The sequence below is a fragment of the Brassica napus genome, unplaced genomic scaffold, assembly GCF_020379485.1.
Source record: "Brassica napus cultivar Da-Ae unplaced genomic scaffold, Da-Ae ScsIHWf_1205;HRSCAF=1725, whole genome shotgun sequence".
Lineage (NCBI taxonomy): Eukaryota > Viridiplantae > Streptophyta > Magnoliopsida > Brassicales > Brassicaceae > Brassica > Brassica napus.
The window spans coordinates 27,463-51,237 of NW_026014628.1; the positions used below are offsets into that span (position 1 = coordinate 27,463).

Genomic DNA, 23,775 nt, shown 5'->3' on the forward strand with positions numbered 1-23,775 from the left:
GTAAGAAAATAAGAATGGGCTCAGTTTTGGATTCTTTGGATTCAGTTTTAGGCTAATTCGCTTTTGACAGAACTCTAACGAGACTGTACTGGAATTGGATAATTTGATTTATGTTGTGAGCTTTGTGCATTTCAGATTGGCTTTGGGATGGTTTTGAGTCAAAAAAAAAGTTTACAAAACACAAAGCAAAGCAAATTGTTTATCATTAATACTGAAAAGTAATAGAAATTTTATGAAAATGTGTACTAAAAATAGTCACGAAGTCACTAAAAACAAAGTCTTATATAAAAAGCAGAAATAAATTAATATTTAATATCATTGATATAATATTTAGCCAAGTTAATTAGTTAAAATGAAAAAAAGGAAAATCAAAACTTGAAAAGGGAAACATATGAAAAAAAGGAAAAATATATAAGAGAAAAAGGAAAACGCATAAACTAAAAAAAAAAAAAGGAAACTGAAAAACCTATAAATATCTCTCTACCTCTAATACTAAACACGTGATTCATAGTTTAAAACTCTTACATCAATCAATCTTTCATTCAACAACAGTATCATGGTCTGGTTTGCGTATTGTGACGATGAACCCGACTCCTTCATCTCCTTCAACCCAGTCTTCACCGACACGCAACACAACCTCACAAACCCTAACATCGTCTTCGACTTCGTATTGGTTTACAGGCGAGCCCCCGAACCGGACTCAGATTCAGACGACACTCTTGATGACCTCTGCGACTTAGAAACTCGAGTCTTTAGTGAAACCCTCGAGTTTGATAGAGAGTGGCTCATCGGTGGTGGCGATAGGGAGCAGATAAAATCCAACGTCTTTCACATTCTTGAGATGATCCAAGTCCCTTCTTACTCTGACATTGTTCACACGTTAACTATAGATATCTTGGATTTAAAGAAACACGTGTCCGTGTCTAATTCTCCCGAGATTGAGAGGATACGAGTCGAGATTGATACCATTGTCCCTAGGTTTCCCGACGACGTCGATATGGAACTCGAGCTATGATGAGGTGGTTGTTGGTTGGGAACGACGACCAAGGCTGTTGTGCTATGTTTCGATTTTACTGTTTTAAAACGTTGTGTAATTAAAAATTATTCGATACAGTCTATATATATGTTGATTTTCATGTTGTTCCTTGTTTCTTTTTGTCGTTATGAATCAATACATTAAAATGTTGGAATGTTGGAAAATTGTAAGAACAGAGGTTGCAGTAGAGTTATTTGTGTCTTCTTATATAATTATGCTTTAGTGCTCTATATTTAGAATCATTAATTCACTCAATTAAGCATTGAGTACTTAATGGATCAAGGTCAAAATAATATATAGCAAATTAATTGTTGCGTGGTTAAAGCACCACCTAAACTCAAAGCATTTTAGTTGGAGGATGCTATCTGGAGCGGTGGCAGTGTGCCAACATACACGACGTGTGGTTCAGCTACTGAAACTATATATGTCATGTGCATGATCCTCTGTTTCTTCCTCTGATTCTTTCGATATTCTGTTCTCCTCTGTTTTTCATCAATGGAGGCGTCATTGTTATCAATGAGATCGTCTTCTTGCTCCTCCCCTGCAACTGGTTTCCTCCACCATCGACGCGACCTATCCAAACCTTCCTTCTCTGTCCGCTGCTCTCTTCCTCCCGCGAAGCCGCCACCACCTCTGTTCACGCCGTCATGACCCTCGCAGGGTATGAACCAAACCCATTGCTCAAACTTAGCTTAAAGTCGAAACCTTTATGAAAAGTTTGAACCTTTCCTCGTTGTTGTCGATGCAGACAAGAGGACAGCATTATATTCGGTCTGTTGGAGAGAGCCAAGTACTGTTACAACGCCGATACTTACGATCCAAATGCTTTCGACATGGAGGGATTCAACGGCTCTTTGGTTGAGTACATGCTCAAAGGCACCGAGAAGCTTCACGCTAAGGTACACAACATAACCTCTTAATAGGTTGTTACTCAAAAGTTATAGAAAGATTGAATCTTTGGTTCTGTTACGGTGATGATTAAGGTAGGTAGGTACAAGAGCCCTGATGAACATCATTTCTTCGCAGATGATTTGCCAGAGCCTATCATAAATTGGCACCTTTTTGCATCCTAAATTGTGACCTTTCCCAAACAATTTATCTAACAATTGTTTCTATAATCTAGAATTTAGTATGCAACCTTTTTTAACAACTATTTTATTTAAATAAAACATAAAGTTACAATAAAAGTATCTAGGTAATAGAAATACAACATAATGCAAAGTTCAAATTAGAAAACATTACAACTCAAATTTAAGTTCTTCTGAACCATCTAGCTTGATAACTGAATGTCAATTTTGTTACTCTTATAGTATTTTTTCTTAGGGTGACCATTAAGTTACTCACAACTCAACTTTAGTTAATTTCCAAGTTTTTTCTTAGCATTGAGATAAAAGTAAGGAAAACATGTGGAAAGAAGATAATTTAAGCGAATATATGTACAACTGATGATTTGATGAAAAGAAATGATCTACACATATGTTTCTTGTGAGTTGTGAACAAAATATATAAAATGTAACGTAAACAGAATCATCGGGAATATTTTCTTTCAATATTATATGAGATTCTGAAAGATTATCTTGCTGTCGATCGGTATGGCTAGAAGAAAATTTAGAAAATAATTAAAATCACTTGCAAGATCATCAATCCAGATAAGCAATAATCTTAGTCAAAGCTTGAATACCGAGTTAGGGGTGTTCAATCCGGATATCGGTTCGGTTTCGGTTCGGTTTTTTTCGGTTTTCGGTATTTCGGTTAGTAAAATATAACTACCATTTTAAATCCATATTTACTTCGGTTCGGTTCGGTTCATATACCGTCGGTTTTCGGTTTATTCGGTTTTATACCAAAAAACATAATTATTTTGTTTGAGATCATATTATATGAATTTTAGAATCATATTGTCAACACAGTCATTTATTAAAAATATATTACATATTCAAATAAATGAATAAAAAAGTAAAAATGCTTCTACCATCAAATAAAATAATTAAATCTATAACTAAAATCAAAGCTTGAAATTTTGAAAATAAAAATATGAAACAAAACAAAAACATGAAAGAAAAGTTTTTCCACTCTTCCATATTTAGTGTTCATTAAAGTCATGTTTTTTCAATTGAAAATTTTCCATTAATTATTGTCCATCAAATTTATAATCTTAATATTAATTTAGTGAAGACTAAAATAAATCAAAAAGATCAAAAAAAGACTTAGAAAATAAGATGTATGAATTGCGATGTATTGTTATTTAGTTATAGTTCAAGTGTTTTACAAATTAAGGTTTTTTATTACTATAAAATTATAGTAATAGTTATTAACACAAATTTAACTTATGTAACAAATAGATTGTCATGTATTGTTATAAAATAGATACATATTTACATGTTTCTACTTTTAATCGGTTTTGTTCGGTTTATTCGGTTTAATCGGTTATATACCAAACCATATCCAAATCCTACGGGTTTTTATAAAATTATATCCATTCGGTTTATATGGTATATACCAAAACCAAACCATATTGTCTATTTCGGTTCGGTTCGGTTCGGTTCGGTACGGTTCGGTTTTACCATATTGAACAGCCCTATACCGAGTAAAAAATATCTATTTTACTTTGAATGTGCAAACTCCCACCGACTATACGTCTCCGATTCTATAAATTGGACTCAAACTTGTAAAGACGAGCATGTCAAAATTCACAACGTAACACTGCAAAGCTAAAAGGAGAGGCAAAATGTCGTTTATATGTTCTGGTAATACTTTTTGTTATATGTTGATGTTTCAGTTACACGTTCAAAAAAATTTCATTTACTGAGATACGACCTGAGAAACATGGTTTGGGGGCATATTGTTTTAATTAATTCCATGGAAATCTTGTTATGGACATTGATCTCTAAAATGTCAAATGTAAATTACTAACCAATCTATCTACTGTGGTTGCTTTGAGTGCGTGCAGGGAAGACCTCATGGCCGGAGCTTATGGGAACAAAGGGAGACTATGCGGCTTCTGTGATCGAACGTGAGAACCCGGAAGTCACAGCAGCCGTGATTGTAGTTCAAACTCCGGTGCCTTTTGAGTATAACATCAGGTGCAACCGGGTCTGGGTCTGGGTTGATAAAAAAGTTGATGGTACCGTCGTTGTAGTCCCTATCGTCGGTTAGACTTGTATACGGACCACGCTGTGTTACTATGTCAATTTAATATGAATAAAATAAAAGAACTATGTACAATGCATAGTTGATTGTTGGTTGGTTATGATGTAGTTTTCTCGTTTGCGTGGACAATTTATGTTTTCGTTACCCGAACGGTTACTGATGTCCAAAGTTATAAATAAATGTTTGTACTCCAACCTAATGGTTGCAGTTGAATAAATTCATATCCTCTTTATTACTGTTGTGGAATCCAAGAGATAAGTTGTTGTAGAAAGGTCGTTCAGTTACTGTCTGAAGCAGACACTGTTGCTTGAAAAGAATCACAAAGTTCAAGTAGTACAGTTATACAATATTCCTACAAAAGTAAACTGAAACTTTCCCTTATTATATCAGTTATGTGGATGAGATGTGCTATGACCTTATACGGTTTAGATATCAATCAGTATCCACATCCAATCTGAAAAAGGTTACTAAAAATGTGCACTGGGTGGGTGAAACATAATGCTATAAACAGAGAGACTCGTACGTACAAATGACAATAAAGGTTTGGCAACTTATTTTTGTGAGACGAAAAGTTTCTTCTATGTTAATCAAACACTATGATCATTTATTTTCTTGTACTGTCTGTGTCTATTTAACTATCCTTGAAATGAGTCTACAACAACTTCTGATCTCATTGACAAGGATTTTCATAACATGTAGATTGTGGGGAATGTTTACTGTTACAACTTTCAAGCTAGACTTGTGAAAAGCTTCTTGGGTAATGTTCCATCTATTTATATTCGTTCATTTCCATTTGAAGTTTTTTTCAAGTGTATTAAATCCAACAACACTACTGTTCGATGTTCGAGGTAGTGTTCATTAGGTAAGTTTTTTTTTCAACTAAATTAACAAGACTGGCCACTTGAAAATGAACGGCCAACCGGTAAAACGAGCAAGCGAGAAAATAACAGGTCTCGTTCTATAATGTAAAAAGTTGACACAAGTTCAACAAAACAGACTTATCATGTGCTTTCCCATATGAAAAAAGGAGATTATTTGAAATGCTATTGATCACTTGTTGTTAATGAACATATTCTGAGCTAGCTGATAAAAAAAAAACATTATAAGAATCTACAAGCTTTTTGTTTTCTGGAAGATTTAGATCAAAGGATGTGGAATTTTTTTTACCACTGTAGTTGGACTTTCAATGAAAATCTAGCATAGCAGAAACTTGAGAGACTCAATCTTGAAACACAAAAATTGAAAAATCTTTCCAGAGAGGGAAATGTAGGGCAAGAACGACTCTGCTTCAACAGCCTAAAGATAAGGAAACAGCAAAGCAGAGACAAAGGGCCCCTATTAAATGATATGCGCCTACGCACCACTTAGGGTACGCCACAATTATTCCGTCGGAAACCATTCTCGTGGGTATACCACGCCACCCCTCACTAAAGAGGGAAGCGCTCGGCCTCAGGCGCTCTCTTTTATCTTTCTTCTAGGGCTTCCTTCTTCCCCTTATATACGCACTCTCTTTTTCTCTTTTTCTCTTTCTCCCATTTTTACCCCTCTACTTTTTCTTCTTTCCAAATTGACCCCATCCACATACATGACTTTATTCTCTTTTTCTTCTTCTTCTTCTTAATTTTAAGGGTTAATTAGTGAAATAACAATAAGAAAACAAAATTAAATTTCTAGAGAAAAATAGTAGAGAAAGATAGGAAGATAAAAGAGAGAGAAAGTTTGGTTACTTTGTTAATTTGGATATTTTTTTGGTTATAGGGTTTAATTTCTCATTTCTTAAAAGACATTTTAGTTTGTCATGTGAACATCTAATTTTGCTATGGTTTAGCTTTGTTACAATCTTATGGTAATGTTATATACATAATTTCAATTGTGGTCATCCTGCAAGTAAAACTCTTCTTAATTTTCAGGTTAAGATTTTAGTAAATGTAAATGGAAAATAACCACCTACGTTGCACCGGGACGGATACAGGGACAGATACGGGAGCGGGGACGGAGACGGAAAACGACTAAACTTAAAATTCATAGATACGGAGACGACATGGAAACGTCTATAATATATACTCATAAATATAAAATCCAATAAATATAAAACCAGATAATAAGTTGAGAAGCATGAAACTTGAAAAAGCATATACAAACTTGAAACAACACACACCTAGCTATGATTGTAGGAAAACATGAAACAACACATACGTAAATAAGCTATGATTCGCAGGATAAGCTATGATCTAAATACACACATGAAAGTTGAAACAACACACCTACGTAAATAAGCTATGATCTAATACACACATAAAAGACATAAAAAATAAATAACCAATCTTCTAGAAAACGATACTGAGTTTACACGAGAAACGTTTTGGAAACGTTTCCAAAACCTAACTTCACCGTCTCCAAAAACCTTTATCGTCCCCACCTCTTTGAAACGTTTCGGAAACGTTCCCACGCCGTCCCCACACTGTCCCCGTCCCGGAAACGCATCTGGTACGGGAGACGTCAAGGAAATGCCGTCCCCGTGCTTCATAGGTAACCACACGAGCACACAATATCATTGATTGGTCTTTTTAGACAAAAATAAAGTAAGGGGTTCAGCATGTGATTTAATGAAAACCAAGGGACTTAATCTATAAAATTTCAAAAGAGTTGAACCGCAAAACGCGTCGTCGTCGCGATAGAGACGAAGACGAAGAAGAAATGCAAATCCGCTCGTCAAAGTAGATCCGGATCATCTCTATCCTCCCGACGACGGAATCATCCAACTCCGGTGAGTTTCTCGCCCCCACCTTTCTCTTCTTCAGGTTCTAAGCCGTTCAATTTTGAATCGATTGATATTCGTAACCTTGATTTCTCTTAGTTAAGAGTTTGTTTCTGTGTGTTGTGGATGCGAAGTTATGCTGTGTGTGTGTTTACTCTGATTAGGAATGGCGTCGAGGAGAAACGTACGGTACGCTCAGCTTCCAGGGGAGGAAGACGATGAGGATTACGCAAACGGTGGTGGAAGGAGAGATTTCGATCCTCGATTTGAGTATACGCCGAAAGCATTTGATAGAGTACCGTGGAAGTCTATAGCGTTAGCTTTGTTTCTTCTGTTTCTTGGTTGCTTGCTTCTCCTTTTGACGGTTTTCATATTCACTGGTCACATGGAAGGAGATAGCTCTCAGGGTTACGCGCTTCTTGTTCTTGGCATCCTTACTTTCCTCCCTGGTAAGACTTGGAGAATAGTCTATTTGTTGAGTTCCTCATCTGGATTGTACTCAATTGCGATGGTGTTTTGATGAAGAAGACCTTGTGGAGTCTGTTGTTTGATGTGGAGTTTTAGAACATGACAAAGATTGTGCTAGCTCTTTGTCTGTTGATACTATGGTTTCTTTAGTCTTTTTATGCTTCTGAGATCCTTTAGTTTTCTGGAAAGAGCAGTGAACGTTGTCATGTTGCTGTTTTGAGTGCTTGATGCTTGATTTGAAAACCGTTGTTTGATGTGGATATTGAGTGGGTTGGATCAAGTAGACAACAGCTTATTTTACTTGTCTGTTGAAATCATGCAGCTTGTGCTCTTGGTCTGTTGAAATCATGCAGCTTGTGTTCCTTGTCTGCTGAAATTATGCAGCTTGTGTTCCTTGTCTGCTGAAATTATGCAGCTTGTGTTCCTTGTCTGCTGAAATTATGCAGCTTGTGCTCTTGGTTTGACTTTGCTGAAATTATGCACTTTGTGCTTTGTTGTCTGTTGAAATGATGCTTTATTTAGCCATTTATGCTTCTGAGATCCTCTTATGTTTCCTGGAAAGAGCAGTGAATGTCATCACGTTGCTGTTCTTAATGCATGATGCTTGATTTAAAAAAAAAAACCCTGTGGATTCCGTTGTTTGATGTTTATATTGAGCGAGTTGAATCAAGTTTGTATGCACACAGCTTGTGTTATTGGTCTCTGATGAAATGATTCGTCTCTTTGTTTTTTTCTCTTTATGCATTTGTGGTACATGAGTAAACGGGTGATTTTAACACCTTTCACAATTGTGTGGCTATAATCAGGGTTCTATGAGACTCGGATTGCTTACTATTCGTGGAGAGGAGCTGAAGGGTACCGTTTCGCAGCCATTCCCTCCTACTGACTTCCCAAGTAGCTGGAGAGACGTTACACGACTCTGTGCATAAACTTTTTTTTTCTTTCAAAGGAAGAATCTTAGTGGAGATACGTAATAGTATACAAATAATAGACTTGATGAGGTGTTTCATGAATCACTCCAAAAGGCTTGGATTATTATAGATAGGGATACTACATAGACTGTTATGTTTCCATTCATCTAACTTGTGAATCTTATTGAACCTCGTTTTTGTCAATATTTTGTATGCGTCTTTGGGTTTTGTCGGCAAAGCAGACAAATGAAGTTAACTTCATAACAATGACATGTTGGGAAAAAATATCTCTAACCCACCAATATACTTTTAGAAAATAGATGAACTCTAAACATCATCAAAATGTATTCTTTTAAAATAACCGAATGCTTTTTTTTATTATAAATAAATGCTATTTCTTCCTCACATTAAGTTTTAATGCATGTTTGTTTTGAAATTTTTGGTTTGGTATTTGATACATTTCTTCCCTTTTTTTCCCAGTTAATCAAGAAATTCTGAGACATGCCAATAACATAAACATGTACATATTTGACGACTTAAACATAGAAGTAATTTAAACATGAATTAAAATTTATTCATAAATAAACAATGTTTCTTGAGTAAAAAAAAACGTAATAATAACTGAAATGTATTAAAAAAAGTAAACAATTTACTTCCTTTTTTGTGCACTGTAAACAATTTACAGACTCAAATTGGCATAATTTGGTTTCCTTGATTCAACACACCATCAAAGACTCAAAAGGACTGACTCAGCTCTGAGTCACACACACACGAGTTGGAATCTGAGTTTACCAACATTTTACCATTACACAGTAAGACTCTTAACCTTTTCATATCTCTCTCTCTCTCTCTTTCAACCAGATTCTCTGTGTAGTTTTATTAGTTGGCTCTTTCTTTGAACAACTTCTATTTCGATTCGAGGATCTGCTCGAAAACAAAGGGTAAATAAATGTTTGTAAACTTGATCAATTTCTCCTGCTTAAACCTAATTGATGAGTGTCTTGACTGTATCACGGAATACGTGTTGATTAATAATGGTGTAGATTTTGAGGAGCAAGTTTTAACTATAACAAAATGTTGTTTGTTGACAGAAGGGGAAAATGGATCATTCACCAAATAGATTTGGTGGCAATGGAGTTGAATCCATTCTAGCAAACTACAAGCTTGGTAAAACCCTTGGCATCGGATCTTTCGGCAAAGTTAAAATAGCTGAGCACGTTGTAACTGGCCACAAGGTTGCTATCAAGATCCTCAATCGCCGTAAGATCAAGAACATGGAGATGGAAGAGAAAGGTAATAATAATAACACATCATGCCACTCTTAAGCTTCAGAGCTTTTCTTGAACATAACCTTTGATGATTGGTTATGTACAGCAGTGGCGAAGCCACGTTATAGGGTCTGGGTGCAAGTGCACCCGTAATTATATCAAAATCGAAACTTTTGCATATAAAAACAGTTAAGTTTGGGTAGCTACTATGGTAAAAGGGCGCATATGCACCCCCACTTTCTTAGGTTCGATGCTTGCCAAATGCATTTTTTATCTTTTACTTGCAATAGTGCACCCAGTACTTAAAAACTCTATAGATTAATATGCTGGGATTATGAGAGTTTATTAATTTATAGTTATATCAATTTACAAAAAAAAAATGTTTTTCAGATTTGTGTATTTGATGTAAAAATAAGAAGAGTACTTGATTTTACGGTATATGTTTTGATTAAATGCTCTGCTTCTTCCTTATAGTGAGGAGGGAGATAAAAATTCTGAGATTGTTTATGCATCATCATATCATTCGGCAGTATGAAGTCATAGAGACCCCTAGTGACATTTACGTTGTTATGGAGTATGTCAAGTCCGGAGAGCTCTTTGATTACATTGTAGAGAAAGGCAGGTTACAAGAGGAGGAGGCTCGCAACTTTTTCCAGCAGGTTCTGTTTGTTCATCTCTTTCCCACACAACCACTGTTGTTCTTGTAGCTCCTTCTCTGAGTTTGACTCATGTCTAAGCAGATAATATCTGGTGTGGAGTATTGCCATCGCAATATGGTTGTCCATAGAGACCTCAAGCCTGAGAATTTGCTGTTGGACTCGAGGTGCAATATCAAGATTGCTGACTTTGGACTGAGTAATGTCATGAGGGATGGTCATTTTCTGAAAACGAGCTGTGGAAGCCCAAACTACGCTGCTCCTGAGGTATTCAGTTTAGTTTATTATTAGTATTCTTATTTAGTTATATACTCCTTTCATTGGATTATAGTATCTATCTGAAACTTGTTGTAGGTTATATCAGGAAAATTATACGCTGGACCTGAAGTAGATGTATGGAGTTGCGGAGTGATATTGTATGCTCTACTCTGTGGTACTCTTCCATTTGATGATGAAAACATTCCCAACCTTTTCAAGAAGATTAAGGTACTCTACAATCTAAACTTCTGTGTTATTTTTCATCATTATTATGTCAAGTAATTTAATTTATGTGTTATTTTCTGTCTAGGGTGGTATTTACACTCTTCCAAGTCATTTATCACCTGATGCTAGAGACCTAATCCCAAGGATGCTTGTAGTTGACCCAGTGAAACGAATCACCATTCCTGAGATCCGTCAACACCGTTGGTTCCAGACTCATCTTCCTCGTTATCTTGCTGTTGCTCCACCTGATACACTAGAGCAGGCCAAAAAGGTTGGTTTCGTCACCATGTGGAACATCAAAAGATTCACTTGCAGTGATAGTAAACAAATTTCTCTTATATTGTGGCAGATCAACGAGGAGATAGTTCAAGAAGTGGTTAACATGGGATTTGACAGAAACCAAGTTATGGAATCTCTTCGCAACAGAGTACAAAACGATGTATGTAGTAGTTTCTGTCTGTTATGCTTTTAAATACTAGTTTCCAATAGTTAATGAAATGCCACTTGCTGCTTGTTTCAGGCTACTGTTACGTACTACTTGTTACTGGACAACCGGTTCCGTGTTCCAAGTGGTTATCTTGAATCCGAGTTTCAGGAGACAACAGTATGTGTTTTTCTTTTCTTCCAGTAGATAGCTTTCCAACATATAATGCTAATCAAACCCGAGTTCCACCTTTATGTTTTGTACTGACATTTTCACCTTTTCTTACTCATCTAGGACAGTGGTTCCAATCCTATGCGCTCAGCTGAAGCCGCTGCTTCACCTGTAGGCCACTGGGTTCCTTCACCTATGGATCAGTACGGATTGGGAGGAAGATCACAAGTCCCAAGTGACCGCAAATGGGCTCTTGGACTTCAGGTTTGTTCATGATTGCTGAATCTTGTTAGAGTTATCATAATATTATTTGGAACTTTGGGGATTTTATAAATGTTATCTTGTTTATGAATGAGTACTCTTCACCTGCACATACCCAAACTGATAATTGTTCTGATACCGTTGTGTTTTGAACAGTCCCAAGCGCATCCTCGTGAGATCATGAACGAAGTACTGAAAGCTCTTCAAGAACTCAATGTGTGTTGGAAGAAGATTGGTCACTACAACATGAAATGCCGATGGGTTCCTTGTTTTGCTGATGGTCTGAATACTAGGGACAACAATCAGCTGCACTTCGGAGATGATTCCAGCATCATTGAGGATGACTGTGCCATGACCTCACCCACCGTCATCAAATTTGAACTTCAGGTAACTGCACACTCACACACATCTCAGTTAGTTATTGACTCAGCAAGTTTCTCAGGGGAAAAAAAACTTCCTAGTTCGGTTTCATTATTACAGTTTAGGTTTCTTGGTAATATTTTCAGTAGTTCACCCAAACGAAAACCGGCTAAGACAGAGACTAGACCCTTCTCCATAGCATGAACCAACTGTTTCATAGTAACAATGCTCACATTTTTTTTTCTGTGCTACTTTGGATTTTGAAACAGCTATACAAAGCTCGGGAAGAGAAGTACTTGCTGGATATACAGAGAGTTAACGGTCCTCAGTTTCTCTTCCTGGATCTATGTGCAGCCTTTCTTACCAAGCTCCGTGTGATCTGAGAGCTTTTAACCATTTGTTAAAGACATTTGTTTCCACGGTTTGTAATAGTAGAGAAGATAGTGTAAGATGTGGGTGCAGTGTTTACTCTGCCGGGTTGCTATTATATACCTGGATTCGAAGCTAAACTCTATTGTAATAGTAATTATCTTTTTTCCATTTTTGATGGTTTCTAAGGTTTGGTCATGTGTACATAAAACTTAGATGTTCACAATACACTAAGATTCTTAAATCTTGGCTACAAACTCGTTTTACCATTTTGATATTGTCTTTTTTTTTTTTTTTTTTTTTAGGTCAAAACTCAACTATAGCCACAAGTCCAATTCTTTTTCTCGTCAAACATAAACAGAATATATTAAGGTAGTTGACACCTTACACTATGAGCAAGATTATTCGCCTGTTTTGAATCACAGATATGTGTTTTATCTCAAGAGTGCTAAAACTTTCATTTAGGGTCTGACTGGTTCAAACGCAGCAGTTGCGGTTGCGGCTGCGGGCGTTTGCGGATGCGGGTGGTTGCGGTTTCTAACGGTTTTAAGAGATTTGTACGACTGGTTCTGCGGTTAGAAATTGGTGCGTTTGCGGGATACTTACGACTGGTTAACTACCAAATACAGCAGCGGTTAAATAATAAATTAACAATATTTACATTTTATATAATTATAAAAATATCAAAAATCATAATATTATAATAAATATGTAAATTATATTTTCAAAGTTATAGTTTTAAATTTTTCAAAATTATAGAAAATATTTTTATTTTAAAATTTTATAATATTAATTAAAATATAATAGATATATTTTAGTATTTTTATAATTCCATTTTAAAATTTTATTTTTATTTTTTTTTGTATTTATATGGTTTTAAAAAAAAAAGGAAAAAAAATTATCCTCCCGCAACCGCCCGCAACCGCCCGCAACCGCAAACGCTAGCTGGAACCAGCTTTTGATTTTAAGAGGTTTGGAGCGGTTTGAAGCGATTTGTAGCGGTTTGTATGATTGTTTCGAAACGCTGTCAACCGCTACCAATCGCAAAAGCTGCGTTTGCGGGTGGTAGCGGGAAAACCAATCAAGCTCTTAGTCTTTATATTTTTTCCAGGTAAGTTACAAAAGCAAACTATTCTTCAAGTTTTAAAAGACAAAATGAATCACAGATATGTGGTTTATCTCAAGAGTGCTAAAACTTTCATTTAGTCTTTATATTTTTTCCAGGTAAGTTACAAAAGCAAACTATTCTTCAACTTTTAAAAGACAAAATGTTTTTACAGATATTACTGGTATTATTATATCGATAAGTTCTGCTGATATTACTCGTATTACTACGTTGTATAGTAGTACTGAAGTGAACTATCTTCATCAGTTAAGAAGAAATTGTTACAAAATCACATAAATTTTCTGAGAGTTTTCATATTTCCCATCGCTAAATGAAAGTTTCAATTTCCATGGTAAAAGACCATTTCTCGACTACGCTTTGTTAAGTGATGACATTGTTATTGCCGATTGTAGTGAGAGACAGTCTCTTGTGTTTCTTGTTCCTATCAATCTTTCAAATTCTTCTAATGCATTATACCAACCAAAGCCTGAACATAAGTCTTTATCCTTCTAAGACCCACCCAAGCTCAATTTTGTTAAAATACATTATAATGTTATCCTAATTTGTATAAAATAATTTTGATATTCTAATTTCTAGTTACTTTTTTGCTATTTTTTTCAATTATGGATATTTGCAAATTATTTCATTTGGATATGTATCAAATCTGCAAATGTATCAAATCTCTTCATATCATATATTTCCATACACTTCCTTTTCTTTTCTTTTGGTCAAACAATTTTCTTTTCTGGTCATAACTAATTACAGAAAACCAACGAAACATAGACTTTATTTTTATATTATTTTGCATTGCAGTTATGGCGCTACATAAATAACTTCACCATCCTACTCAAAATCTCAAAATACATTTTAGAATAACAAAAACAAAGATTAACATTGTAAGTGGAGAGAAGGTCACAAGCCACCATGAAGTTTACAACACTAGCATCCATCGCGTTTGTTGTTGTCCTCTTGTCATCAACGGCTCCGATCAAATCCGAATTTCAATCTTTATCTACTAAACCACCTTGCACCACTATTGATATCACAGAATGCGTTCCAGCCATAATCTTTGGAGCACAACTATCGCCAGATTGTTGTCAGAATCTGAAAGTACAACAACCATGTTATTGTGGTTTCATAAATAATGCAGGTTTAAGACCATACATTACTTCTCCTCAAGGTCACGCAGCTCTAGCGTCTTGTGGTATTCCTTTTCCTGTTTGTTGAAGTCCTAGATAACTAATATAAAGTATTATATAATGAAGGACAATTATGTATGTAAGAGTGATGATGATTGGAAATTCATTATAGCACAATTCCGTGAAATGTTTTAAGTAAATCATTTATAACGTTTAAAATAAAATAAAAATAAAAATCTTAGTTATTAAATGGAATAGAACAAACTTATGTTCTTTAAATGTGATATTCAATAACAAACCTAAAGAAATTGTTTGATGAAATTTTATTGGGTGGCTTCTCTTACTTATTTATGCTGACCACCGATTGTTGGAAGACATGGCATGAGATAGAGAGAAAGTCACAAGATATGAAGTGTACAGAACTAATAGTACTCATCGCCGTTGTTGTTAATTGTAATCCTCGTGTCATCATCTCTAGTTAAACACAACTCAGAATCTCAAAGTGTACTCTTTACGATAGAGAAGAAAAAAAATAAAAAGAATAGCATCGGAAGTGGATAGAAATTGACAAAACATGAAGAGTACAACACTAGTAGTATTCATCGTCTTTGTAGTAGTAGGCCTCGTGTCATCTCCTCCTCAGATCGAATCAAGAGTGGTCGTAGAATCTACAAAACCACCATGCACTAAGATTGATCTCACAGGATGTTGGCCAGAATTATTTGATGGAACTAAGCCATCTGCACAGTGTTGCGGAACACTGAAAGCACAACAACCATGTTATTGCGATTTCATTAAGAATCCAGCTTTAAAAAAGTTCGCTACTTCCCGGGAAGCTCACTTGGCCTTAGGGTTTTGTGGTATTCCTTATCCTACTTGTTGAAGTAACCAAAGATGATTATTATAGTAATACTTGATGATAAACAGAAATTATATGTAAAAATGATGTTGATTGGAAGTTCATTATGTTGTCATATGGATCTTGTTTATTCCGTATAATGTTTCAATAAATAAAGAGAAACCAGTACTCCTTGATCTTTTTAAATCGTTTGTGATACATTTTGCTTTGAATTCTACCTAGAATTTATAAAAAGAATCTGAATCACAACGAGGAAGAAGAAGATAGTCAATGCCATCGGATTTCTTCACTCTTGCTGCCTAAATCGAGTAGTCAGTGGAAAAAAGGAAAAAAAAATGGGAAGTAATTAACTGAGGTGTTATTTTTCTCTCTAGGGTGGTATTTACACGTTGGTTCCAGACTCATCTTCCTCGTTATCTTGCTGTTGCTCCACCAGATACAGTAGAGCAGGCCAAAAAGGTTGGTCTTCAAGCACCATTTGGAACATCAAAAGATTCACTTGCGGTGATAGTAAACAAACTTCTCTTATATTATGGCAGATCAACGAGGAGATAGTTCAAGAAGTGGGTTAACATGGGATTTGATAGAAACCAGGTTATGGAATCTCTTCGCAACAGAGTACAAAACGATGTATGTAGTTTCTGTCTGTTATGCTTTTAAATACTAGTTTCGAATAGTTATTGAAAAGCCACTTGCTGCTTCGTTTTAGGCTACTGTTACATACTACCTGTTACTGGACAACCGGTTCCAAGTGGCTATCTTGAATCCGAGTTTCAGGAGACAACAGTATGTGTTTTTCTTTTCTTCCAGTAGATAGCTTTCCAACATATAATGCTAATCAAACCCGAGTTCCACCTTTATGTTTTGTACTGACATTTTCACCTTTTTTTACTCATGTAGGACAGTGGTTCCAATCCTATTCTTTTCCTTTTCTTTTTCACGACGAAACCCTGCACATGCGCAGTGAAACTTCAAAACCATATAACGGTATCTATTGCTACTACTCTTAAGACCTCCTAAGTGCTAACTCGATTTTTTTGGTGTTTTCCCTTCGCCATCCTCAGGTTTCACTACAGGAGGAGAAGGTTTCGCGAGTTCTTCCCTTTAAACGTAATCGATGTGGGACTTTTACGCATCTCTTACTAGCAAAGTTTAAACGGCAAAATTGTTGTGTGTTTACACGCACATGGACCGGACGCTAAAGGCCCAAGTTAAGTATTTGGTAACTGCTCGTGGTTAAACGCATACGTGCATGATGCATGTCAGCATGTGTAGTTAGGAATGTGTTTAAAGAACCCACTATGTGTATGTATCTCTTTGGTGTGTGATACGTAGAGCTGTCAGATGGGAAAGTCCATGTCCATTTGCCCATATCCGTTTGTCCATTTATAGTTTGTGGACAGAAATTGACCACGTCCATTAAGGACCATTCCATCAAAATCCATATTTATATGGGCTGTCATGGGACCCATTAATGACCATTTATGAAAATTTTGAATTTTAATCTATAGACCTATAAATACAAATATAAGTTCATAAGATTAAAATTCATTCATAAATCCACAAGTACAACAATATAAAATTCATTCAAATACCACATAAATAGCATAATTTCATACCATAAGTTCAAAACATCATAACTCCATACATAATTGCATATATAAGTTCATAGAAAGCAATACACATAAGTTCTCCTTCATGACATCTTCCACCAAATTCATAAACCCTACAAAACAAGTGATTTATTATAAGAACCAGTATCATAAACAATCAGCAGTACAAACGCACTAAGCATTAAACAATCACGCTTTCCTTATTCCTTAACCACACTAGTCTACATTAGTCTAAAAACCCATTTCGGTTTCAACTCTACAACCTAGCAAGTAGCAAATGGTACTCAAACTAGTACATAAACTCATTCTCACGCTTTCCTTAAACACACTAGTCTATACTAAAGTGCTTCCAACCTCACGCTTTCCTCAAACTAGTACATAAACTAACATCAGAGACTGACATCTAAGAGAGAACCCACTATGTGTATGTATCTCTTTGGTGTGTGATAAACTGATACGAATAGTTTAGTGTATATATATAAATTAGTTACTTAACTATATGATATACGATTCTTCGAATCTAATAAGACAAGATGAAGATTTGATCACATCCAACAGATGCGTTCGGTGTTCTCATCGCTAAATGAAGAAGAGCTTGGGAAATTGTTAGGGCAGCCCCAGCGGTAAAAACCTGCCAAAGGTTCTAAAAAAATAAAAAAATTAATATTTTAATAAAAAAATTATATTTTAATTTTCTGTAAATACAAAATCCAACAAACAGACGACAGATGTAGAACTTAGTATCTAAGAGCAACATTAACGGAAGAGCTAAATAGGGGAGCTTAAAAGAAAGTTAATATAATAGTGAGTGGGTCCCACAAAAAACTAAACACCATTGCTTCTGCAGCCTATTTAAGCGTCAGTGTTTGCCTAGTTTACGGGTCCTACTGATACGTGACGACCTACAATTAGTTTATTTATTAATTTTTTTTTAAAATCCAGAAAAACTAAAAAAAATAAAAATTTAAGCACTCCATAATAGAGTGGTAGGGATAATGCTGTTCTAAACACTTCTCTGCACCTCTTTGCAAACAACTCTTCTTTCTTCTTTCTTCTCTCAACTCTTTTTAATATTTTACCGATTTTTTTTATATAAGACATATTCTCCTTAGAGTATCTCCAATGGTGTTACCCACCATTGGAGTCCTTAGCAATATAATAGTAGTTTTTTTTTTGAATAGTTAAGGACTAATCCTAATTGTATGTTCAATGGTGTTATCCATTATGGAGTCATTAGATTTTTTTTTAATTGAATCTTAGAAATTAAAAATTATGAAATTTGCAAACATCTAGCTAATCACATGACCGAAAACAGAAATGAACGAATCAAATAAGTTTCTAGTGCATACATATCAGTCACCTAAAGCCAAACCGAAGTACATCATTAACTCTTATCATCTATGAGATCAGTGAGCATACCTAAAGCCAAAGCAAAGTAGATGAAGGCAAGGGTTGATGAAACGCAGATGCTTGAAATTAAAATATCATCATAACCAGTTTTGAGTACAACAAGAGCAAATGAAATAGCTCTTAGCCGAGTCTACAAACAGACTTATAAAGGCAAGAAATACAAAGCTAAAACAAACAAAGTACCCGTGACTTTGGTCTTGTACACATGGTCTTGTATTTCACCTGAAATAGAGAAAATGCAACCTACTTAAGGAAAGTACAAGAAAGAAACAAAAACACATAAGCAACCAGTGACGTTAGAAGCTCCAGTGTCCACGGGTTAATGAAAGCCGTCGGAATCATGGGAATGACTAGCGAACCGCAGAACCACCCCACTGTTAATGCACCAAACCTGCAATCATAATAACCAAACCCCAATAATTGAAAGGAAAAAAAAAAACAATCCAAGTTCTCGTTTCAGCTAGTTTTCAAATAGCACCAGAAGTTTACCCGATTAGGCAAGCTCTCCCCAAGCTCTTTGTCTTCTCATTAAGGAAATATACGCAGAAGTTTACCAGGAGGCCCAGATCTCTTCCTCGGAGGCGTAGGGGCTAATCCCTAGACGCTTGTACGGGTCCCAGACCCTGGTTAGAGGGAACGTGAGGACGTTGCCTACACACAAAAAAAGGATAATTCGATTTACATGAGTTAATAAAAAAACAGAGTAAAGATTGAAACTTTAAAGAGAGGAAGGGGAGATGATAATAATAACCTCCGTATGGAGAATCAGCGGAGGAGCACTTAATGGGTTTGAAACTTCTCAAAAGGTTCCGAGATAGTGACAGTGACTGATTTGGATTCCGTAAGAGAGAACTGTAATCATAAACAAATTCATAAGCTCTTAAGATTCGATTATGGAACAAGTATACGAACAAACCCTAGAATTTGAAATTGGATAAGCCGAAAGAAGGTGAAATGAAGGCAGACGAAGGAGATAGAGAGAGATGTTACAGCTTCGATGCAGCGATGAACGAAGAAGATACTGTAGAGCCAGAGAGAAGAAGAGACGACGACATGGTTTCATAATCGCCGAATCGCCTTCGAGAGAGCTTTTTTTCGTGATGGAGAAAGAGAGTAAAAAAAATTTTCCACACGCGAAACACAACTCCCAGCCGGACCACTCACGCCTTGCCACGTCCTTAAGGATTTGATCCTTAGACGCCTTAATTAAGGATCAATCCTTCGGTTACGAAATTTTTTTTTATTATTTATATGTCATTTGCCTAAATAATCGTGCTAAGGATTCATTACGAACCCGCGTTGCAGGTGCTCTTAGAACTTCTCGTTGGACTTGCTCTTATTTGCAAGAAAAAAAACTAAATTATCGATGTAAACCGGTTTGCCGGTTCAAAGACAAGTCAGAGAAAATGTAGTTTGGGTAATAATAGTATAGGCCGGACCAGGGGTTGAAGATTATAAAGCTTGCTTTAATCCCAAATTACGGGCATATATATACCGTCGCTAGGGTTTCCTTCCAGCACAAAAGTGTTGCTATGCGGAAACCAGTCGGTAATTGTTTTGTTCTCAGTAGGAGTTTAAGTAATTCGCGTAAGGCAGTGTTGTTTCCTCCTCCTTGTCGCTCGAGCCGGCGCAATGATCCTGCCAAGTTGAAGGTTATTTTTTTTACTTTCTTTCCAAATAATATTCCTTATCGATAAATTTATGTCAATCTCTAGGCTTTTGTTATTTTGGTTGATTTGATTTCAGCTTATATAGTGTTATAACAGAGAAGGCTCCTCAAGTGGTCTGATGTTACCACAACCAACACCACAATGCCTAAGTCGTCTTCATCAAGGTATACTAGATTCACGGTCACCATATCTCCACTGTGTATATATATATATATATCAAGTAGCTAATCAGATGGTTATTGATGAATTGTTTTTTTTTTTTTGGGCCCGACACAGTACAAGTAAGCAGCAGCTCGGATCATCTTCAAAAGAAGAAGATGCTCGTAATGATGAAGCCCAAAGCGAAATCCCCACCTAAGTTGTTGTTGTTGTTTTACCTAAACTTTCTTTGCTCAGTACTGTTGTTTTTTATGTTATATATGTGTGGGTTGGAAAAATCTCACCCACTGTCACAACAATAAGCTGCACTTCGGAGATGATTCCAGCATCATTGAGGATGACTGTGCCATGATCTTACCCACTGTCATCAAATTTGAACGTCAGGTAACTACAAACTCACACACAATGTGCACATGTATCACCAAAACTAAACCAGTTAGGACAGAGACTAGACCATAAAACTTGAACCAACTGTTTCACAGTAACAATGCTCACATATGTCATCATTACACCCACTCCCCACAATTTTTCTGTGCTACTTTGAATTTTAAAACAGCTGTACAAAGCTCGGGAAGAGAAGTACTTGCTGGATATACAAAGAGTTAACGGTCCTCAGTTTCTCTTCTTGGATCTATGCGCAGCCTTTCTTACCGAGCTCCGTGTGATCTGAGAGCTTTTAACCATTTGTTAAAGACATTTGTTTCCACGGTTTGTAATAGTAGAGAAGATAGTGTAAGATGTGGGTGCAGTGTTTACTTTGCCGGGTTACTATTATATACATGGATTCAAGTTAAACTCTACTGTAATAGTAACTATCTTTTTTTCCATTTTTGATGGTTTCTAAGGTTTGGTCATGTGTGCATAAAACTTAGATGTTCACAATACACTCAGATTCTTAAATCGTGGCTACAAACTTCGTTTGACCATTTTTATAATGTCTTTTTTTCTTTCTTTTTCTTAGCCACAAGCCTAATTCTTTTGCTATGTTTTCAGTTATGAATATTTTCAATTATTTCACTTGGATATGTATCAAATCTATCTGCAAATGTAGGGATAGGCGTTTGGATACATGTTAAGTTAGGGTCAGATATTTCAGATTTTTGGGTATTTCAGTATAGAAATATAAAACTCGTTTGGGTATTTCTACATTTTGGTTGAGTTCGAGTATTTTAAGTTCAGGTTCGGTTATTTCGGGTCTTCGAATATTAGATTATGAAGGAAAAAAATAAATTCTTCGTTGTTTAAGATTTTTGTATTTAAAATATGTATTTTTAACTTAACTGATTTTCTAATTTTAATAGATTAAACTATTAATATGTTTTGAAGATAAACTTTTAAAATAGAAACACACTAATTTAATTGTTATTTTAAAATTTTGGATGCAATTTTTGTTAATATAGAAAACAAGAGCTTGATATGTATTTTAATTGCATAGCAACTGATTTTGTCCATAATTATGTGTATTATCTGATTTGGAGCCATGTGCAGTATCAATATAAATATTTTGAATAAAATTAGAAAAGTAAAATAGAAATATAGGGTTAAGTATTCATATGTTCGGTTATCTTCACATAGCTATTCGGATTCGGATATTATCCGTTCGGGTTCAGATATTCAATCTCTCCTAATTCAATATCTGTTCTAGTATTTTACACTTCGGTTCAGATTTTGGTTCGGGTTTTTCGGATCGGATTCCGATACGGGTTCGGATATCGGGTAAAATGCTCACCCCTATGCAATGTATCAAATCTCTTCATATCATATTTTCCATACACTTTCTTTTCTTTTTTTTTTTGGGTCAAACAATTTTCTTTTCTGGTCATGAACTATTATAGAAAACCAATGAAACATTGACTTTATTTTGTTTGCATTGCAGTTGTGGTGCTACTCAATAACTTCACCATCCCACTCAAAATATCAAATACATTTTAGAATATAAAAACAAAACAAAGATCAATTTGTAAGTGGAGAGAAAGTCACAAGGCATCATGAAGTTTACAACACTAGCATCCATCGCGTTTGTTGTTGTTGTCCTCTTTCATCAACGGCGGCTCCGATCAATTCCCAACTTATTCAATCTAATTCACCTTGCACCACTATTGATATCACAGGATGCGTTCCAGCCATACTCTATGGAGCACCACTATCGCCAGAATGTTGTCGGAATCTGAATGTACACAACCATGTTATTGTGATTTCATAAAGAATGCAGGTTTAAAGCCATATATTACTTCCCCTCAAGGTCATGCGGCTCTAGCGTCTTGTGGTATTCCTTATCCTACTTGTTGAAATCCAAGATAATTAACAAAAGTATTATATGGTGAAGAACAATTATGTTATGTAAGAGTGATGATGATTGGAAATTCATTATAGTATGTCAATTCTTTGCAATATTTTAAATAAATCATATATAACGTTTAAATAAAAATAAAACCTTAGTTATTAAATGGAATAAACAAACTTATGTTCTTTAATGTGATATTCAGTAACGAACCTAAAGAAATAGTTTGATGAAATTTTATTGGGTGCTTCTCTTACTTAATTATGTTGACCACCGATTGTTGGAAGACATGCATCAAAGAGACAAAGTCACAAGACATGAAGTGTACATAACTAATAGTACTCATCGCCGTTGTTGTAATCGTCGTGCTATCTCCAGCTGCGATCAAATCAAGAGTGGGCGTAAAATCTACAAAACCCCGCCTTGCACCGAGATTGATATCATATGATGTTTTCTAGCTATAGTCTTAGGAGATAAATATCGCCACAATGTTGCCGAACACTGAAAGCACAACAACCATGTTTTAGTGTGATTTTATAAAGGATCCAGCTTTAAAACACTTTCGCTACTTCCCCACAAGCTCACATGGCCTGCGCGTCTTGTGGTTCTCTTCATCCTGCATGTTGAAGTAACCAAGATAATTATTAAAATAATAATATTAAATAATGGTCAATATTTTTATGCAAGAATGATGATGATTATAAATTCATAATGTCATTTATCATGGTTTTTCCATGTAAGTTTTAATAAATCATATGTAAAGAGTGCTTGAAGCATTTCAGAGAGACACTATGAGCTCAACGTAAAATAATCAATGAAGATGTTTCCCTCATATTATCATACTCGATATCGTATCCTTTATTACTAAAGCGCAAGTCGCATCACCAATCTAAATTTGACATGTGGAAAATCTATTTAAAAAAAAAAAATTGAAAAATACAAAAAAGTAAAACGTTATCAAAACATGGAAGTTTGAAAATAAGACAAATAACCAACCTTTTACGACCCAATCAGGTAAAGCAATTTTTTATGAATTTTTCTTTGCATCTCCTATTTTTCTGGAGTTTAAATTTAAACTAACACAAGTCATTTAACAATGCTCTGATTGACATGTGTCATTTACAGTTTCTAAAAAAGGTAACCTTTTGTTTTCAAAATAATTAATTAAATACATTCAGAATTTTCAGCAATCGGGTAAACCTAAAAAACAAATAAAAAAACCGC

General features: G+C 35.4%; 4 protein-coding genes and 1 long non-coding RNA gene across 6 annotated transcripts; all 5 read left to right on the top strand.

The window, feature by feature from the left end:
* Positions 1-437: 437 nt before the first annotated feature.
* On the top strand, positions 438-2,793 carry LOC125596404. Its single transcript, XM_048771552.1, has one exon. It carries the CDS (start codon positions 557-559, stop codon positions 1,013-1,015), a length of 459 nt encoding a protein of 152 aa, XP_048627509.1. The 5' UTR covers positions 438-556; the 3' UTR covers positions 1,016-2,793.
* A 723-nt stretch (positions 2,794-3,516) lies between these two features.
* LOC125596405 (inhibitor of trypsin and hageman factor-like) lies at positions 3,517-4,403 on the top strand. The gene is made up of 2 exons (XM_048771553.1): positions 3,517-3,783; positions 3,987-4,403. The coding sequence occupies exons 1-2, from the start codon at positions 3,765-3,767 to the stop codon at positions 4,190-4,192; spliced, it is 225 nt and encodes a 74-aa protein (XP_048627510.1). The 5' UTR covers positions 3,517-3,764; the 3' UTR covers positions 4,193-4,403.
* Positions 4,404-6,740: 2,337 nt separating this feature from the next.
* LOC106371111 (transmembrane protein 230-like) lies at positions 6,741-8,542 on the top strand. The gene is made up of 3 exons (XM_013811147.3): positions 6,741-6,953; positions 7,109-7,393; positions 8,219-8,542. Exons 2-3 carry the CDS (start codon positions 7,111-7,113, stop codon positions 8,296-8,298), a joined length of 363 nt encoding a protein of 120 aa, XP_013666601.1. The 5' UTR covers positions 6,741-6,953; positions 7,109-7,110; the 3' UTR covers positions 8,299-8,542.
* A 415-nt stretch (positions 8,543-8,957) lies between these two features.
* Positions 8,958-12,488, top strand: LOC106371110 (SNF1-related protein kinase catalytic subunit alpha KIN11-like). 2 transcript variants are annotated; one of them, XM_013811144.3, is made up of 11 exons: positions 8,958-9,135; positions 9,415-9,616; positions 10,066-10,250; positions 10,332-10,514; positions 10,602-10,733; positions 10,816-11,001; positions 11,080-11,169; positions 11,251-11,334; positions 11,449-11,589; positions 11,743-11,973; positions 12,216-12,488. In XM_013811144.3, the coding sequence occupies exons 2-11, from the start codon at positions 9,424-9,426 to the stop codon at positions 12,327-12,329; spliced, it is 1,539 nt and encodes a 512-aa protein (XP_013666598.1). In that variant the 5' UTR covers positions 8,958-9,135; positions 9,415-9,423; the 3' UTR covers positions 12,330-12,488. The 2 variants fall into 2 exon arrangements, with proteins under 2 accessions (XP_013666598.1, XP_013666599.1); XM_013811145.3 differs by having other exon boundaries at positions 9,025-9,264.
* A 7,223-nt stretch (positions 12,489-19,711) lies between these two features.
* LOC125596403 lies at positions 19,712-21,114 on the top strand. Its single transcript, XR_007331032.1, has 3 exons — positions 19,712-20,093; positions 20,208-20,275; positions 20,388-21,114. It is a non-coding gene; the product is annotated as an uncharacterized LOC125596403 (long non-coding RNA).
* Positions 21,115-23,775: the final 2,661 nt, after the last annotated feature.

What these genes read in the sequence shown, in the direction of transcription:
- LOC125596404 (XM_048771552.1), top strand. Translation starts at nt 557, where the DNA reads ATGGTCTGGTTTGCGTATTGTGACGATGAACCCGACTCCTTCATCTCC.
- LOC106371111 (XM_013811147.3), top strand. Translation starts at nt 7,111, where the DNA reads ATGGCGTCGAGGAGAAACGTACGGTACGCTCAGCTTCCAGGGGAGGAA. An exon ending in CATCCTTACTTTCCTCCCTG is followed by an intron (nt 7,394 to 8,218) that starts GTAAGACTTGGA and finishes GGCTATAATCAG; the next exon opens with GGTTCTATGAGACTCGGATT.
- LOC106371110 (XM_013811144.3), top strand. Translation starts at nt 9,424, where the DNA reads ATGGATCATTCACCAAATAGATTTGGTGGCAATGGAGTTGAATCCATT. An exon ending in CTCGCAACTTTTTCCAGCAG is followed by an intron (nt 10,251 to 10,331) that starts GTTCTGTTTGTT and finishes ATGTCTAAGCAG; the next exon opens with ATAATATCTGGTGTGGAGTA. An exon ending in CACTAGAGCAGGCCAAAAAG is followed by an intron (nt 11,002 to 11,079) that starts GTTGGTTTCGTC and finishes ATATTGTGGCAG; the next exon opens with ATCAACGAGGAGATAGTTCA.